This window comes from Mercenaria mercenaria, chromosome 3 (assembly GCF_021730395.1).
Source record: "Mercenaria mercenaria strain notata chromosome 3, MADL_Memer_1, whole genome shotgun sequence".
Classification (NCBI taxonomy): Eukaryota; Metazoa; Mollusca; class Bivalvia; order Venerida; family Veneridae; genus Mercenaria; species Mercenaria mercenaria.
In genome coordinates this window covers 92,409,122-92,428,039 of record NC_069363.1, presented here as the reverse complement: position 1 = coordinate 92,428,039, position 18,918 = coordinate 92,409,122, and the positions used below count along the sequence as shown (strand labels likewise).

General features: G+C 36.0%; 1 protein-coding gene across 5 annotated transcripts in view; it reads left to right on the top strand.

Moving 5' to 3' along the window:
- The window catches only part of LOC128555782 (uncharacterized), a 40,919-nt gene that overhangs the window by 5,690 nt on the left and 16,311 nt on the right, over window positions 1-18,918 (top strand). Inside the window, exons 2-11 of one of the 5 annotated variants that reach the window (XM_053539289.1) lie at window positions 729-900; window positions 2,018-2,119; window positions 2,345-4,828; window positions 5,347-5,558; window positions 6,530-6,629; window positions 7,059-7,070; window positions 13,268-13,405; window positions 14,716-14,733; window positions 18,224-18,376; window positions 18,610-18,723. In XM_053539289.1, the coding sequence (XP_053395264.1) occupies window positions 2,065-2,119; window positions 2,345-4,828; window positions 5,347-5,558; window positions 6,530-6,629; window positions 7,059-7,070; window positions 13,268-13,405; window positions 14,716-14,733; window positions 18,224-18,376; window positions 18,610-18,723 (3,286 nt within the window). In that variant the 5' untranslated portion in view covers window positions 729-900; window positions 2,018-2,064. The remainder of the gene's footprint in view (window positions 1-728; window positions 901-2,017; window positions 2,120-2,344; window positions 4,829-5,346; window positions 5,559-6,529; window positions 6,630-7,058; window positions 7,071-13,267; window positions 13,406-14,715; window positions 14,734-18,223; window positions 18,377-18,609; window positions 18,724-18,918) is intronic. The other 4 variants (XM_053539288.1, XM_053539290.1, XM_053539291.1 and 1 more) reach the window with 4 other exon arrangements.

Sequence of the window (18,918 nt, the reverse complement as noted above, 5' to 3'; positions counted from 1 at the left end):
GAGTAGGCGGAGCCTATGTGGGGTCTGCATGATTGGCAGTTGATTATATTCACTACAGACAATATCCCCACTCGCGTCAAACACTTGAAAGACCAAAGTCCAAAATAGTTGTAGCATTTTCTTATGAAATTTTCATCACTGCCGACTTCAAATGCTGTAGGTTTAAATGCTGATTATTTCACGAATTGGCCATAAATTCAAATAAAACTTACATGTATAGAAAGGGGATTCAATTCCTCATTGATTTATGCAAAAATTATCAAATAATATCCAAAATTACGAATTTTCTGGTGATGTAAACCTATGTTCATACATGTGTACTGCACACGATTAACATTTACCGTGTGTCTACATGCCAATATGAATATGCGCAAGCGATAACACAAATAACTTTACATGACTGTGTACTGTGATTTATCCTCCATTATTTTGGTCTTTCAAAGTTTTGACATTTAGATTGCCTGTCAAAAATATAAAACAATCTGAATGTCGAATTATTTTGACTAGGTAAGCCATCAGGAGAATCAGGTCTAGGATTTCGTTGTTTTTACAGTTTAAACAATGGCAAGGAGAGAAAAAATATGATTTTTTATTAAAAGTTGAAAAGACATTCTGAGATAAATTTGCCTTCTGATTTATAGCGGGAAAAAGCTACTTAATTTATTTTTTAAAATTGGAATGCAAGGAAAGTCTTGTTAGTTTCATAATTCATTTCTACATTTTAATAGATCGACTTTCACCATTGTGCCGATGATGATGATAGTCAAACTACTATGTTGGAAGTCGAAACTACGATGGCGAAAGTTGAAAGCACGATAATGGTACGCAAATCCACGGTGGTGAAAAAACCCAGGATGATGAAAATATGAAATAACATCGCGTTTTCATAATCATAGTTTTGTGAGTTTGACTTTCATTTATGGTAGTTTCGAGTTTTTACCATTCAGGCATTGTAATTTCGACTTCAGTCATCGTGACTTTGTGACTTTCGAAAAATAGATAGCAGTTGTAAAATGATCTCAGTGCATGATGCCATCATTTGATTTGTTTTGCAGTATCTACATGTTTATGGTATTTACAATAATGTATTTCTCCAATTATGTGAGAAAATTCCTAAATGTATCTATTTTTCATGCTAATGATGAAGGATAATGTGGCAGTAGAAGATTTGATTAGTATACAAATAAATATATGTGTACATTGTGTAAAAATTTAGGTCACCAGGTCGAAACATAGAGCTGGACGAAACTTGGTCAAATTGCTTGTCTTTACGATATATAGGTCATGTTAAAGACTGGGTTATCTTGTTTTCTGATATCTCTTGAGATGCCACATTTTCTATACGATTTACATGAAATCTGGTCAGAATGTTAAACTTTCTTTTATGAAATCAGTGGCAGGTTGAGAAACTTGGTCACCTTAGCATAAAATGTAGGCCGCTGTTTGAAACATAGAGAAGCATTATTTATTGACAAACTAGAAAAAACATTTTGTCTGGATCTTCATTGGACTTTGTCTATCTAGTCATGGTCATGGTCAGGTTAACCCAAATAATTGGACACTTGGGATAATCATAGTGCGATAACATTTGACTGGTGCCATAAAATAGGCTTGCCCACCCACTTACCTCAATAGGGAGAGCGTATGTGGACGGAAAGCAAGTCGTGGGTTCGATTCCCGGGCGGGGCATATGTTCTTCGTGAGGATTTGATGAAAGACATTGTGTCTGAAATCATTCATCCTCTACCTCTGATTCATATGGGGAAGTTGGCAGTTACTTGCGGAGAACAGGTTTTGTACTGGTGCAGAATCCAAGAACACTGATTAGGTTAACTGCCCACCATTACCATGATTACATAATCGAAATACTGTTGAAAAATGGCGTTAAACCCAAAACAAACAAACATAAAATAGGCTATCCTGATAAGCTGAATAAATTAGGCTATGGTCAGGTGAGCGACTTTGGGCCATGATGGCATTGTAGCAAAAAAAAATTCATATTTATTTTATTTTACAGGTAGAGATAATTGAAATAAAGGCTGTGATTCCACTGAACTTACCAGTATGGATAACCTTTTAGTAGACCTGGATAAAGTCCTTGATGACTTTGAGGCTGAAGGTCTGTATTTCTTTTGTTTGTGCACTGTTACATTTAATATTTCATGCCATTTCAAAGAAGGAAAATGTTATAATAAAGCTTTTCTTAAAAAAAAACAGGTAAAAAGAAAAATGTGGCAAAGTTTTTTATATTTATGAAAAATACAGGAAATAGTTGCAGTTAATGATTTAGGGCATTCATTTCTGTAAATACAATGTACTAGTTGTTTTTCCCTGTTTTTTGCAGAGAATTCAGCACCAGGCACTGAAAGAAAGCCAAGTGGCTTCCAGGAATATTTGGAACAAACCAATAACCAGACCTTGAATGATATTGAAAACATGGAAACTTATAAACAATATGAAAAGAACATGTACGATGAAGGAATGTCTAGAGATTTTTCAGATAAGGAGTTGTCAAGTGTTAGGTATGACTTTCCTTATGAACCAGAAAAGTTTGATTTATCCGAGGCAGACTTTGCACCCTCCACAAACTTTGGAGAGAGCAGTTATAATGGATCACTTGATTCGTCACAGAACAAAAAGATGAATAACGAACCTGTTGTAAATAGTTTAAAACAATTCACTAATTACCCTGGAATTCAGGCTCACCACATGAATGGGACAATTGAAGATACAAGTGATTCTCAAAACAGTCATCAAAGTCAGTATGGATTATTACAGGTGACACAGTCTAAAGAAAAAAATAATGCTTTAAAATTACAAATGACACAATCTGAAATTGTGAAAGCACCAATACAGGCAGACAATTCCCCAGGAGTAGAACCTTCAAAAATGGCATTTCAAATGAATGGACATTCCGATGAGGCACATGGTCTTGAACATTCAGAAAAACCAGTGTATCACCAGCAGTTGTCTAGCATTCCAAGCCTTAATAGTATAAACTCTAGTCCAGAATATGATAAATATCCTGTGCAATGTAACACGCCTCAGACCCCTAAAGACCCAACTGTAAACCCATTTGAGGCTCAGTTATCGCTAAGTAGTGGCGGAAGCTTAAGTCCTTCACATACAAATTCTAGTCAAGTTCAACCAAAACGAGATGCTGAAACTATGCAAGACATTCCGAAATTACAAAATCTGAAAGAAGATTTGGAAATGAGTTGTGATTCAAGAGGCAATACTGAACAGTATTGGTCTCAAGGTCATGTGACTTCAGCTGCAAATTCCTCACAGTCTTTGCCAGCAACTTTACACCAGACTGTGTTTCAAAATGGAGCTAATTCAACTGGTTCTTTGCCATCAGAACTTGAAACTGAAGAACAGTCTACAGGAAAAAGTAAAAGTGCTAACCAGTCTGAAATGGAAATAGGTACAGATCAGCGTGATGAAATGACTGAAAACCATCCTGTGGATAGAGCTAATAGAAATATATATTTTGAAAATGATAAAGAATTTTCAACAGATGATCCAGATGATCCTGTCAACAAGAGCATAGGAATGGAAAATATTGCAGCTGGAACTAATGTACTAGTGAAGGATAACAATGCTGGGCAGAAAACTTACATGCAGAATGTTGTAGGCTTTGGGAATATTGATGAAGTTGATGATGACACTGATCTAAATGCATACCTTGGTGATGAATCTGAAGGAGTAAGCAATCACGGGACTGATTCTCATTTGAGCAAATTTTCTTCTGAAAACCAGTCTGGTCATGGTTTTTCAAATTTTACAGCAGAAAACCAAGATTCATTAAGAGTTTGTGATACTGAAATCGTGAATAAGGAAGATAAGGAACAAAAACTTAGAACAAAAGTTGAGGAAAGTGATATGGACACATCAGAAATGGGTGTTTCAGGCGATAATACAACAAGTATGTCACGTAATACCTTTGTAGAAAAGACAGCTAACTTAAATGATAGAGACTCTGGTTTTTCTGAAGCAAAGTTTGATACAAAAACAGAACCAGTATTGAATCAAATGAAAGATTCAGATATGGAAATTTTTAAAATTCTCCCTACAAATCCAGACCAATCTAATACAGTTGTTGACACTAATCCTGTGATAACTAATCTTGCTTCAAATTTATCACCTGTTGCAAATATTTCATTAGACAGTGGTGTTGCTTCTCTTAATGACAATTTAGAAGACATTTCTACACACACAAGTGAACTTAATGAAGGTTTAACAGATGCTGGAGCTAGACCCAAAGATTCTCAAAACAAAGTAAACAGGCCAAATTCTTTAATGGGACTTTCTACTGTGGACTTGAAGTCAGATTCACCCTTTGTGATGAAGCCACTGGTCTCACCATCAGTAGAACTGAAAGGTGAAACCAGTCAAGTGAATAAACCAGTGAATCCAGTTATTGAAAGAATGGTTGTAGATTCTGTGATTAGTCAAACTGAAGAATCTAGACAGTTAATGGAAAATTCTAACAGTGGCAGAGACACTGGAAATATTACTGAATCAAATTTTGACAGAATGGAAGGTGACAATGAATCAAATGTAGTGGAAATGAGGTATCCAGACAGATTCCAACCTTCAGAAGGCATTGTTACTGGCAGGCCTAGGTCATGGAGTCCATCAGACTCAGGCCAGCCACCTGTACAGAAACAGAAAAGACCAACAAGTTTGAATCTCCCACCGCCACCAACATTTAATCCAGCATGTGACAGGGAGATGTCGGAAGAAGATCAAACTCCAGAGACAGACGCTGGTGTTGGTATGGAAACAACAACAGGGGAAAACCAGGATCTGAATGTTGCAGCTGGTCAGTATACTTCTGTATATATCTTAAATTTAATTGAAGCAGTTTCTGCAATCTTAGTGTGTTTCATATTAATTGTGACCTTTTCAGGTCTGACATTGCTGTCTTTATAGAACTTCAATTTTTCCTACACCTATTGATCAAAAACAGTATGAAAAATTGACAAGAAAAGTAGGTAGAAAATAGGAGGTTGTTTGCTCCTACTAGGAGTCCTAGTGAATAGCAAGTTAGTGGTAGTCTGCTACCTTAAAAATGACATGTCAAAGGCCAATATATTATACACAGACTGAAACTGATTAAAAATGCCTTCAAATATAGGAAATTTATATTATGATAATGAATATCAGAGCAAACATTTAATGACTTAAGATGATTTCAGAGGAAAATATTTAAAGTACATGTACTGAAAGTTTGATTTTTGGAGAAGATAAATTCCCAGTTTACTTGTTGGATCATGTCATTTATCTTTTACATGTATGTCACTTGAGTGTGAAATCTGTACATGCTTGTTCTGTTTTTAGACCAGGATGGTGTTGCTGGAGCCGAAGGTGGGGCTGAAGCTCCTTACATTCCCCCAGAACATATGGATCTAGATCCCCCACCGCCCTATAGTTCCACATTGGGCACGGTGGCCCCTAAATGGATCCCAGATGCTGAGGCCCCTATATGTATGAGTTGTGAGTCGAGATTTACCTTCACCAAGAGAAGACATCATTGTAGAGCTTGCGGAAAGGTAGGAAATTCTAATATTTGAGCGTCCCGGTCTGAAAACCAATGTAAGGGTTTTGCAACAACCAAGGATGCAGATCAGTGCACATCCATACTGATTGTTAATCAATTCAGCATTTGAATGCAACTGAGGAAAGAACAGTATGGGCATGAATGTGCAGGCTTATCTGGATTCATACTGGTTAAAATGCCTTAACATTGAATTTCTCACATGGGTGCCCATTTTGTCTATGATATTGATGTAGGGATACCGTAGTTCACCAGAAATTTCACTTTCTTTAAAGAAGAAACAAGCATGCTGGCTGACATTTTTTTTTAGTTTAAAATTTGAATTATTACTGATACAATCAGACATAACTATTGACCACAACATGGTACTATAGAAGGGGGACAAGTGATCTTATATTCAGTTAGGAAATTTATTGAGCATGTTGAGGGGGAATATTGTCTAAAAGGAAACTGAATTAATATTTACGAAATGAGCTGTTTTAAACAGTCTCACTGCATTGAAATTTGATGGGACTTGACATGTTATATTGATATGTCTGGCAATACCTGTTATCTTGGAATTTCAACTTTATGTTTTTGGTATTTGCAAAACACAAGACCAAGTTTAAAGCTAATATTAGAAATGTGAGCATTCTTTATTACTGTCCATCAGCTTAATTGGGAGAACCCAGGTCTACAGATCATAGGGTTGTGAGTATGATCCCCAGGTGAGGCATATGTTCTCTGACTATTGATGAAAGACATTGTGTCTGAAAACCTTCATCCTCCACCTCTGATTCATGTAGGAAAGAAACTTGTGGAGATCAGATTACTGGAAGTACAGGTACAGAATCCAGGAACACTGATTCTAAAGGTTAACTGCCCACTGTTACATAACTGAAACATTGTTGAAAAATAGTGCTAAACCCAAAACAAAAAACAAGACAAAATTCGTCTATGCTAATGTATACTGTTTCATGATTTCAGGTGTTTTGCTCTACATGTTGCTCTATGAAGAACAGATTACCTTACCTGAAGAACCAGGAAGCTCGAGTATGTGTCCTGTGCCATAGTGAACTAGCTATAGGTAACGTTTCCACATTTTTTTACATAGTAATGTAACTGGGTAACCAAGATACGAAGTAGAATCTACAAAATGTAATTTATATTACCAGTCAACGGTGTGATACATGAAATGACGCTGTATATAGGGTGACCCAGCTGGAAGTGATTGGAGCTAGGTATAAAGATGGAGTATGCAAATTGTTCTTACATAATGATGAAGGTATAGAAATGTGTATGATGTATAGTCATTGACATAGAGATTTTTAAAAGAGACATGTGCAAAATTAAGACACTGTCATTATGTAGTCAATGTAAGAGCTAAGGAGTTTTGATCTTTGATATCCTTTTTCACATTCAAATTAAGGCATCATAATATTTCTTTCCTTTCAATAAATCTGCAGTTCCTGAATTTATTCAAAATTTGGATATAACTTTTTATATGATTATATAGCCATGGATAGAGGTATGTACCTTATTCCTCTGTATGCAGTCACCATAGAGTTAAATCTCCATGTAATCGGGGCCTTATATTCCAACTTGTCTTCCATAGTTCCCATCTGTCTCCATAGTTTCCACCTGTCTGTTTCTCATAGTTCCCACTTGTCTGTCCTTCATGGTCCTCATTTTTCTTGCATGATTCCCAATTGTTTCTCATGGTTCCACTTGTCTGTCTGTCATGGTTCCATTTGTCTGTCTGTCATGGTTTCCACTTGTATGTCTGTCATGGTTTCCACTTGTATGTCTGTCATGGTTTCCACTTTTCCACTTGTCTGTCTGTCATAGTTCCCACTTGACTAGCATGGTTCCCATTTGTTTCTCATGGTTCCATTTGTCTGTCATGGTTTCCACTTGGAAAAAATGTAAGGAAAGTCATACAGTTTAGTTCAGTACATTGGTGTTTATAGTCTTCCTTCAGTTTTTAGCTCGACTTTACGAAGTATGGAGAGCTATCCTACTCGACCCGGCGTCGGTGTCCTTCCGCGTCCACACTTTGGTTAAAGTTTTGATGCACCTTCTCTTTATCTTTGTTATTACTTGATGGATTTACTTCAGACTTAAAATAGTTGTTCCTCATCATCACCCACATCATATGGCACAAGGGTCATAACTCTGGCACCAATATTTCATGAATTATCCCCCCTTTTTACTTAGAATTTCAGGTTAAAGTTTTGATGCACTTTCCCTCTATCTCAGTTATTACTAAATGGATTTGATTCAAACATAAAATAGTTGTTCAACATCATCACTCACATCATATGACACAAGGTCCATAACTCTTGCACCTGTATTTCATGAATTATCCCCCCTTTTACTTATAATTTCAGGTTAAAGTTTTGATGCACTTTCACTCTATCTCAGTTATTACTAAACGGAGTTGATTCAAACTTAAAATAGTTGTTCCACCCACATCATATGACATAAGGTCCATAACTCTAGCACCAATTTTTCATGAATTATTCCCCCTTTTGCATAGATTAAAGGTTAATTTTGATGCAGTTTCACAGTTACAAAATGGATTTGATTCAAACTTGGAGTAGTTGTTCCACATCAACCTTATTACATGACACAAGGTGCATTACTCTTGCACCAATATTTCATGAATTATGCTCCTTTTTTGCTTAGAATTATACTTATTTAATGTTTTGATACACTTGATCTTTATCTCTCTTATTACTTAATACTTTTGACACAGACTCAAGCTATTATCCATTATCTTCATCCACATTGGAGTCATTAAACACTCGGGACAGTGACAGCTCCAGCTTCATCAAATGTGCCCAGTTTCACTATCCAGTATTGAAATAGTTGTGCGCGTTGTCTCCTGTGACAGCTCTTGTTCAGAAACTTTGTCAGTCTCATTGATAAAAAATTTCACATAGACCCTAGAACTCTGGAGAGCAAGCATGCTGTTAATAATCTATGTATGTCATATAATGTTTGTTGCAGAAAAAACTACAGTATTTGTAAACTTTCCTTTGTGAATGTTTTGACTTCTGTATATTTCTGTCAGTAGTAAAGCTGCTGCACCATTTGCATACAGTGCAGCACTTATATCATATAGACTAACAGGCCAGTTAGCCCTAACATCTCTTGTACTAGTGCCAAGGACATATAAAACTTGAGTTAGGAGACCAGTCTCAAAATGCAACACTGTCATTGGTCAATTTCAAAGTGTGCTCAGAGGCAGCCAATCAGATGCTACATTTTTGGAGTGGTCTCCTAAAGTTTAATGTTCTTGGTCATGTCCACTAATTGAGTAAGTCAGATATAGAATAGGCTGCATAGTAGATCTGGTATTGTTTTCTGCAATATTTTCTGCAGTGTATTGTCAAATCAAAAAATTAAGATGTATTTTGGTTAGCAACTACTAATGTAACACATTGCGAATAAGCATTCCAATATTTAAACTTCAGCTTTCTGTTTGACTAACAGTCAGTTTTTTCTGCACAGAACTATAGTTATTATCTTTTTAGCTCACCTGTCACAAAGTGACAAGGTGAGCTTTTGTGATCGCGCGGTGTCCGTCGTCCGTCCGTGCGTCCGTCCGTGCGTCCGTAAACATTTGCTTGTGACCACTCTAGAGGTCACATTTTTCATGGGATCTTTATGAAAGTTGGTCAGAATGTTCATCTTGATGATATCTAGGTCAAGTTCGAAACTGGGTCACGTGCCATCAAAAACTAGGTCAGTAGGTCTAAAAATAGAAAAACCTTGTGACCTCTCTAGAGGCCATATATTTCACAAGATCTTCATGAAAATTGGTCAGAATGTTCACCTTGATAATATCTAGGTCAAGTTCGAAACTGGGTCACGTGGGGTCAAAAACTAGGTCAGTAGGTCTAAAAATAGAAAAACCTTGTGACCTCTCTAGAGGCCATATTTTTCATGAGATCTTCATGAATGTTGGTCAGAATGTTTATCTTGATGATATCTAGGTCAAGTTCGAAACTGGGTCACGTAGGGTCAAAAACTAGGTCATTAGGTCTAAAAATAGAAAAACCTTGTGACCTCTCTAGAGGCCATATTTCTCAATGCATCTTCATGAAAATTGGTCAGAATGTTCATCTTGTTGATATCTAGGTCAAGTTCGAAACTGGGTCATGTGGGGTCAAAAACTAGGTCAGTAGATCTAAAAATAGAAAAACCTTGTGACCTCTCTAGAGGCCATATTTTTCATGAGATCTTCATGAATATTGGTCAGAATGTTCACCTTGATGATATCTAGGTCAAGTTCGAAACTGGGTCATGTGGGGTCAAAAACTAGGTCAGTAGATCTAAAAATAGAAAAACCTTGTGACCTCTCTAATGGCCATATTTCTCAATGGATCTTCATGAAAATTTGTGAGAATGTTCAGCTTGATGATATCTAGGTCAAGTTCGAAAGTGGGTCATGTGCGGTCAAAAACTAGGTCAGTAGGTCTAAAAATAGGAAAACCTTGTGACCTCTCTAGAGGCGATATTTTTCAATGGATCTTCATGAAAATTGGTCAGAATGTTTACCTTGAAGATATCTTGGTCAAGTTCGAAACTGGGTCACATGGGGTTAAAAACTAGGTCAGTAGATCTAAAAATAGAAAAACCTTGTGACCTCTCTAGAGGCCATATTTTTCATGAGATCTTCATGAATATTGGTCAGAATGTTCATCTTGATGATATCTAAGTCAGATTCGAAACTGGGTCTCTAGGGGTCAAAAACTAGGTCAGTAGGTCTAAAAATAGAAAAAACCTTGTGACCTCTCTAGAGGCCATATTTCTCAATGGATCTTCATGAAAATTGGTGAGAATGTTCAGCTTGATGATATCTAGGTCAGGTTCGTAACTGGGTCATGTGCGGTCAAAAACTAGGTCAGTAGGTCGAAAAATAGAAAAACCTTGTGACCTCTCTAGAGGCCATATTTTTCACGAGATCTTTATGAAAATTGGCGAGAATGTTCACCTCGATGATATCTAGGTCAAGTTTAAAAGTGGGTCACGTGCCTTCAAAAACTAGGTCATTAGGTCAAATAATAGAAAAACCTTGTGACCTCTCTAGAGGCCATATTTTTCAATGGATCGTCATGAAAATTGGTCAGAATTTTTTATCTTGATATCTAGGTCACATGTGCTCAAAAACTAGGTCACTATGTCAAATAATAGAAATAACGATGTCATACTCAGTTGAACACTGGGTCATGTGGAGATAGGTGAGCGATTCAGGACCATCATGGTCCTCTTGTTTGAAAAATGCTGACAATGAAGTATGATTAAGAATGATGTATAAGAATTACATGTACAGTATCTGGCTATATTAAATTAAAAGCTGTGTTAGATAAAAAATTGAAAGACAAACTTGAGTGAAAAGTCATACTTTTTTGTTGAGTAAATAGAAATGACTTCAGTGAGGTTTTAAAGGCAAAATATGCGATTTAGTTCCAGATTAATTCTATTATCTGTAGCATAATGTTAACTTTTATTTTTTGAAATGTCATTTTAATTGAGAAAAGTACTGTGTGAAACAGCACAGAAATAAAACTGTTTAATTTTTAAACTGTTTTACATAAAATAGGGGAAAAAATACCACTTAAATCTGCTAGCTTGATACAAGTTAGAATTTATCAGGATAGCTGATCTATGTTTTATTAGGCTATAAGCTTACACCTTTAGCCTGCTAAATTTCTAAAATGGACTGGTCCATCATTCAGTCTGGGCAATACCATTTATTATTCAAGGGGATGCTCAGTGAAAATTTACTGACTGAATAGCCAACAGTGCAGACCATGTTAGCTTGAACATACATCACTTGCTGCCAGCAGGCATAAGGTTAAACATTATAAAACACAAAACATGTCATAGTTGTTTTATTTCCTGTTACAACTTGCAAACACGAGATAAATGCGGTTTATTTACTTGTTAAATTGAGATATACAGACACAAATTACATAATTTATCATTACATTCCCTGTAGGTTTGATATAATTTTGCAAGTTTCCCTGTCAATTTTCATTAATGACGCAAGTAGCCTTGAATTTAAATCATGATAATTTGAGAGACACATATGAAGCTCTTAAAAGAGAGCTGTACATCTAACATACAGTGTTGTTTTTTGTATGTTATGTTAAGGGAAAATTTTGGTAAATTTTTCAGATTTTGAAAATAGCTTCATTGTCTTCATGATGTAAGCCTGCATGTACTTGAAGGATTTGGTCCTGGCAAATAATCGATTTGAGGGGTGCCATTAGAAAACCAACATAGTGCGTTTGCGACCAGCATGGATCCAGACCAGCCTGAGCATCCGCGCAGTCTGGTCAGGATCCATGCTGTTTGCTAACCGTTTCTCTAATTGCAATAGGCTTTGAAAGCAAACAGCATGGATCCCGACCAGACTGCGCGGATGCGCAGGCTGGTCTGGATCCATGCTGTTTGCTAACCGTTTCTCTAATTGCAATAGGCTTTGAAAGCAAACAGCATGGATCCCGACCAGACTGCGCGGATGCGCAGGCTGGTCTGGATCCATGCTGGTTGCAAACGCACTATGTTGGTTTTCTCATGGCTGGGCTCATTTATATGTAGTATCAAAATGCTTAACAATAAAAGCTCAATTTAAGAGGCATTATAGCTTATATACATATGGAATAGGACATATTACAGGATCACCTGCGGCGGTGACCACAAAAGTTGTCTACACTCTTGAGCAGTTCTTATAATCGAATGTCTAATAAATTTTGTGTGTCATATCACAGTCAAGTTAAATAACTGACTGGATCCTCTAAGTCTCTTCGGAGTGATAGCCCTTGAATTACTAAAAAAAAAAACACGGAAATCGACAGTGTCCACTCTGTTACTTTAGTTGTTCTTACCTATGTTCACAAAGCTGGATGAAGGTGTTTATGGGCATGAAATATTGGCCAAGTTTAATAGTCATTTGGATTTTCCTAGTGGTTTTTAATAAATGGCCTGTAAATTAATAAAATTGTGAAAATGGACAGTGTCCATTCTGTAAACTTAAGTATTTCTTTTCCATCATGCACCAGACTTGGTCACAATGTTTTTGGGCATAATATTTTTTATTCTCTCACAAGTTTGATGACCAGGTGAATAGTCCGTGGCATTCTTTAGTTCTCCACTTGAATTACTAAATATTGAAAACAGTGATTGTCAGCTTAAGAACTTTTGCAGTCCCTATCCAGTGTTCAACACCCTTAATCAGAATGTTTATAAGCACATTATCTTGGCCATGTTCAGTAGTCAGCCAGAAACTCTTCGTTGCTGTGAAGTTACAGTTCTTGAAGTAGTCCAAAGTGAGAAAATTTACAACTAATCTGCTCAAAGGTCGAGTACTTATTTCAATGGCAATTTGTAGTGATAAGCATATGTTGTGACAGTCTGGCACTCTTGTTTCAGTTGAAAATATCTGATGGTAGTTTCTCAAAAGTTTTGAAAGACGTCAGTTCTGGGCTGATTGGTACCAAATAATACTAAAAAAAAAGAAATAGAAATTACTTAAAAACTTAAAAGCTTTGGTAATTCTGACTTAAGAACACTAATGAGACAAGTACCAGGTACTGTTTCAGATTGTATTACATGTTTTATATGCTGGAATATACAATGTAGATACCTGTGACATATACATGTTTATGTATACATATAACTAATATGTATTCACCTGTATTCCATGCGCAGCTGAGAGAAATGTTGGCCGTCCTCCCCATCCCAACAACCCCAGTGATTACTGTAGTGTAGTTCCACCCACACATGCAGCCGGTGGTGCAACCGCTTCTCAACCCCCGTCAGTCCTCGTTCCAGTTCTCAAACGTGATGGTAAGTTTCAGTTGTTACTTTTGTCGTTTTTGTACTGTAATTAATATAATATACCTTGTATTATTGCCTGCATATGTGTGTTATAAATGTAGTAATACGATGGTGTATGTACGTATCCACAAGCCATTGCATGTCCACATCTTAGTAAAATTGACTAGTTAATGTCCTTGTCTGCTTGCCCACATGTACACGGTGAAAGTTCTTTCCGATTTATAAGTCAGTGCTTGTGGGCATCTTTTCATAGGGAATATATGTTTTTGTCTGCCAACATTTTACACTTTAGATAACATTTATATTCATTATAACAGTTCTTATTCTTGTTGAAGACATTCTCTTCAATAATTCTGTGCTTGCCTACATTTCTATTAAAAAATGAATTAATGTAATCTTCGTGTTCTTGTTCACATCTTTTAATGTATCATGTATAATTAATACATAAATGTAACATTTATTCTTCTTCTCAACATGTCTGTAACCCCACATAATTGGTGCTTGTCATTTCCTCGATACAGTTTGTGTCTGGTATAACCTTTATACTTTTAGAAGAATTTTCATCAAACTTGTGTCAAATATTTGCCTCAATAAGACGCTTTCCAGTCATGCTACTAAAGGTCCCAGTAGTACCTCTGGTCAAACTCTTAAGCTTTGGAATTCATGTCTGATACAGCATATTGCCATGTTTATTGTTAAGACTCTGTGTACAGACAGTTTGTAGATGCTAAGCTTTACTGGTAACAAGTTCTTCTACCCTTCACCCTACACTCTACCTGTAGTAAAGAAATTTTACCTTGAAAACATTACATAGGACAAGGTGAATTTGATTTCTCAAAATTTGGTTCTATTCTGGAAGTATGTTTTAATATTTGTGAAAAGTGATATTTTTTAAGCATAATAAATTCAAGACGCAGTGAATTCAGATAAAAAGTACTGTATCTTTTTGCTTATAAGAGGCATTATTAGAAGTCATAGTTCAAAGAGTGGGAAGCATCTTATAAGTGTGTACTACAAGGAAATTACAAGAGTAAGAAACCCAAGATTGCATGTCCAATGTCGGGGTACGTCTTAAAAGCATGTGCGTCTAATAAGCGAAAATATACGGTACTTAATTTTTTAAAATTATCTCTGATTTTTTATAGTCTCAAATTCATCTTATTCTATTTTGTATTAGATTGTTTTGTTTTCCCTCACTATGCCAGATATATCTTTTCCAAGTGTAGATTGTGTTTATGCATTCTTCAAATGAAATTTTAGGTAAAGAAATATTTTCTTATGAAGTTTTTATGTAAAAGTCTTTAAATGATTGTTTATAGGCAGTGTTGGAGTTGAGTGTAAGTATATTGTTTCCAAAGAGTTATCTGCCCTTTGTTGTGGCTTTCTTGCATTTGGAAGACTTCTTCAGAGCAAGCTACAAAATAGGTCTTAAAATTCCTTTCCTGGTTGTAGACAGAAATCTAGTATGCATTAAAAGTTAGAACTTAAATGCTGGTGTTAAAATTGCTCTTAAGTGAATTATGATCATGTGTAGAAGTTTTCATAGCTTTTCTTAACACCAGTACACTTGAAAGAAACCTAGCATGGGCTTGACATTTACAGGGATCTTTGGTTTATTGGAAAAGGTGTTGGCCAGCAACTTGGAGATCACAAGTTTGAGCCCCACTTAGGCCATGAATCACCTAGTCAACAGTATTGACATAAAAAAACCTGAATTTTGTGACCAGTCAATGGATGGTGCTCTGCCATTGGCCAGTTTCAAGTTTGAGCTCAGAATTAACCAATCAGATGCTTCAGATTTTAGACTGGTCCCTATATTCATTTTAATAAGTAGGCTTTAGGTACTGGTTTTTCCAGAAAGTTGCCACAAAAGTGGTTCAGTAAGCTTAAAGTTTTCATTCCTGTCAAGCTACATTTTTGTATAATAAATATTTTTAAACTAAATAAACTGAAGATATGATTACCTGGTAACCCAGGTTGACCAGTTTACTTTGTTAAGTGCACTTAACAACACCTTGTTCATTCTTACTAATGAAGTTAGCATGGCATATAGACTAAAAACAAGAATAAAAATAGCACAAACTGGAAATCTTGTACCTAGATAAACTAACTTAATATAGTTACTGCTACCGCTTTCAAATGATAAGAAGTAAAACAGAGTACCGTTGCATAAACAGTTACTGTTCTTCCCTTAATTAAAAAGTAGCCCCAAGTAAAAGCTGTGTTGTGGAAATGTAACTTTGTTGCGAGATATGGTGTGTCTGATTTGAAGGTGCTTGTGGCTTGTTTCTTTTGCTGCATCCTGCTTTGATTGGCCAGATTATCGGCATACTGTGAAAACATTTAATTCCATGTGCATGAAATGTCATGGTCTGGGTCAAATGGCTATTTCATGGGGACATAAATTTGTGGGTATCAACTTTCAAAAATAGAATGAATAGAATTTGTTTTATCTGTTCATTGGAGTTTCATTTTGCTGATTGAGGCAACTACAGAGGCCTAAAAAATAGTTCCCCATGATTATTACTGATTTCACAGTATCCTGCATAAATGTGGAAACATATCATACAATAAGCACTGGAAAGAAAGAAAGAAAGTGTAAAATTACACATTAAACTTAAATACAATTAAATGAATACCCCCCCCCCCCGAAAAAAAAAGTTGATACTAGGGGATAAAAGCATTTGTCTTTGTCTGGTAGAAAGTAAAAGATATCATTCATTAAATTGTTGTACACTTGAAACTTGGTATCTCAGACTTCATTATCTGGAAATTCCTGTTATCTTGAAATATTCATGTCTAGTCAAAATTCCTTCTTTATGTATTTATTTTCACTGCATTTATGTTGCAGCTTTGGTTATCTCAAAGTGATAATGATGAAAGCTGTAACAGTTCAGTATTCAATGTTAAAAATTGTTAAATGAGCCGTGCCATGGGAAAATCAACATAGTGGCTTTGCGACCAGCATGGATCCAGACCAGCCTGCGCATCCACGCAGTCTGGTCAGGATCCATGCTGTTCGCTAACAGTTTCACCAATTCCAATAGGCTTTAAAAGCGAACAGCATGGATCCTGACCAGACTGCGCGGATGCGCAGGCTGGTCTGGATCCATGCTGGTCGCAAAGCCACTATGTTGGTTTTCTCATGGCATGGCTCAAATACTCTACTGTTATGAAAGAATCTCTTTCATTTTCCTCTCTGCCATAAGCTGGTACTGGCAAAACTGTTACTCAATTTACAGTATAATATATAAAAAATGTTGCAAGTCACTATTCTTATTGTACCATTATGCATTCTTCTAAAATATGTAATTCTGTTTTTTATGATTTTCTGTCTTATATAACAGTGGTTTCATAGTATTGTGTCCAGTGTGTCATTTGTGTTGATGATTGCTCATAATGGGGGTGGGAACCAGACATAATGGGACTGGGAACCAGATATGAAGATCATTCTAATTTATTTCATTGACACCAGTTATGTGGTTTTCTAGAACTCAAACACTTTTGTCAAGGTCAGATAGGAGTAAACCCAAACGTTTCATTCATTGCTTTATTTAAAACAACTTTTAGCAGGTAATTTCAGTTGCTCTTGCAAAATGGTTTCAATATTTTTGAACATGTTTTCAGTTGACCTTTTCCAGCTTCTTTGCTTTATTGCTTTAAAAAGGAATTAACAGATCATTAGCTGCATTTTTAGTAGTTCGAGAGGTATGGATTTGTGAAAAACTTAATTCCCCCCCCCCCCCACACACACACACACACACACAAAAAGTAAGTTTTTGTAACTATGAAGCTAGAGTTATATTTCCATATAAACATTCTTCTTGTCCAGACTCAAAACAAAACAATGATTGGACAGTTTTATTAGTCCCTGTAATAACATTTACCTTGAATATCATTTTCTGTCAATATATGTATATATAGATATGTAAAAAAACACACTTGTGTCTGCCTGTTACTATTTATTTCTTCTTAAAAAGTTAAATTTTCATTGCATTTTAGGTTACTATGGGAACATTATTTATTATTACAATTCTAAGTAATTATGTCTCCCACCACACAGTGGTGTGGGAGACATATTGATTTACTCCAGTCTGTCTGTGTGTGTGTGTCTGTCTGTCTGTCTGTCTGTATGTTACAAAGCTTGTCCGCACTCTTAAGTGGAACATTTCTCATCCGATCTTCACCAAACTTCAACAAAATGTGTCTGCCAATAAGTGCTCGGCCAAGTTCGATAACTAGCCAAATTGGCCTAGGCACTTCGGAATTATGGCCCTTGAATTACCAAAAACACTCAGATTTCTTGTGCAGTTTTGCCCCCAAACTGGCGCCTATACTACTGGTACAGGCGTCCTTTTGGTGTCAAGAAAGCGCATGCACATGTGGATTAAGTAGACAGTATATAAAGACTGACTTACTATTTAGATGATTAGGCAGTTGTGGGAGACATGCGCTTTTCTCAAAAGCATCTCTAGTATTAAAGCTAAATTTTGATGGAAGTATCTTAAGCTACAATACTGCTGTGACTTTTTGGAAATTATCAAGTATAGAAAACGTAACAGATGTTAATCAAGCTGCACTTTAATAATGAAATATTAAACGTTATAGACTCTGAATCATATATTAGACCATTTCTGAGAATTCAGGTCAACAGAAATTCTATATAAATATGTAAATATTGGTTAATGCAGACATATTATGTTTAATTTTTTAGTCTTTATTACTCCATTGTGCATTTAAGTCTTCTGTGTCAGCACTTCTGTAGAATAGTTTCATTTCTTTTCTTGTTTTTTCCCCCTTCTTTAAATACTTGATTATTTTTACCAGGTTCAAACCGTCAAAGTGCACCAAAACAGGTGATGTTTTCTGATGGTATACGGCCTGGAGGTGACCTTACAGAGTTAGATGGGTCCAGTGAGGTTACAAGAATGCCGCCTCGAAGGTCACGAGTTCAGAAACGTGTTGAAAGAGTTGCGCAAGGTAAAAGAGATCTTTTTTTATGAATTACATGACTTGCCAAAAATTTTGTTGAAAAAGTTATTAATCTATTAGTATTCCATAACTCTGGAATATTTCTTTGGTAAAGAGATAAATTTTCAATATTGAGGATGAATTCAAAGAGAATTAAATTTAGGGGTAGCAAAGTGGTATTCTGTAGATTTTGAAGTCTAAATGTGTTAAATAAGTGTCTGTTTGTTCATATTTATGTACAGGCCAGCATTCACCTAGATCTCGTAGATTACGTACTGTAGCAGAAAGAACAACCAAGTGTCTCATACCTGAAGATGGATTACCTCCCTTGTCTTTACCTCAAAGTGAGGCTCCAGGCAAGTTACTTTTTGTGGCATTTTTTTCCGCTGCTGTATTTAAAGTATAGAAAGGTATATACAAGTACTGTAATACTTTTGTTCAACATTTTTTTAAGAAACGTTCTTCAGAACTGTAACCATTCGTAATATTTCCTATAAAAAGGTTGATGGCTTATTAAAGTTTTTGTGGCAAGATTGGTCATTTGAGAGTCT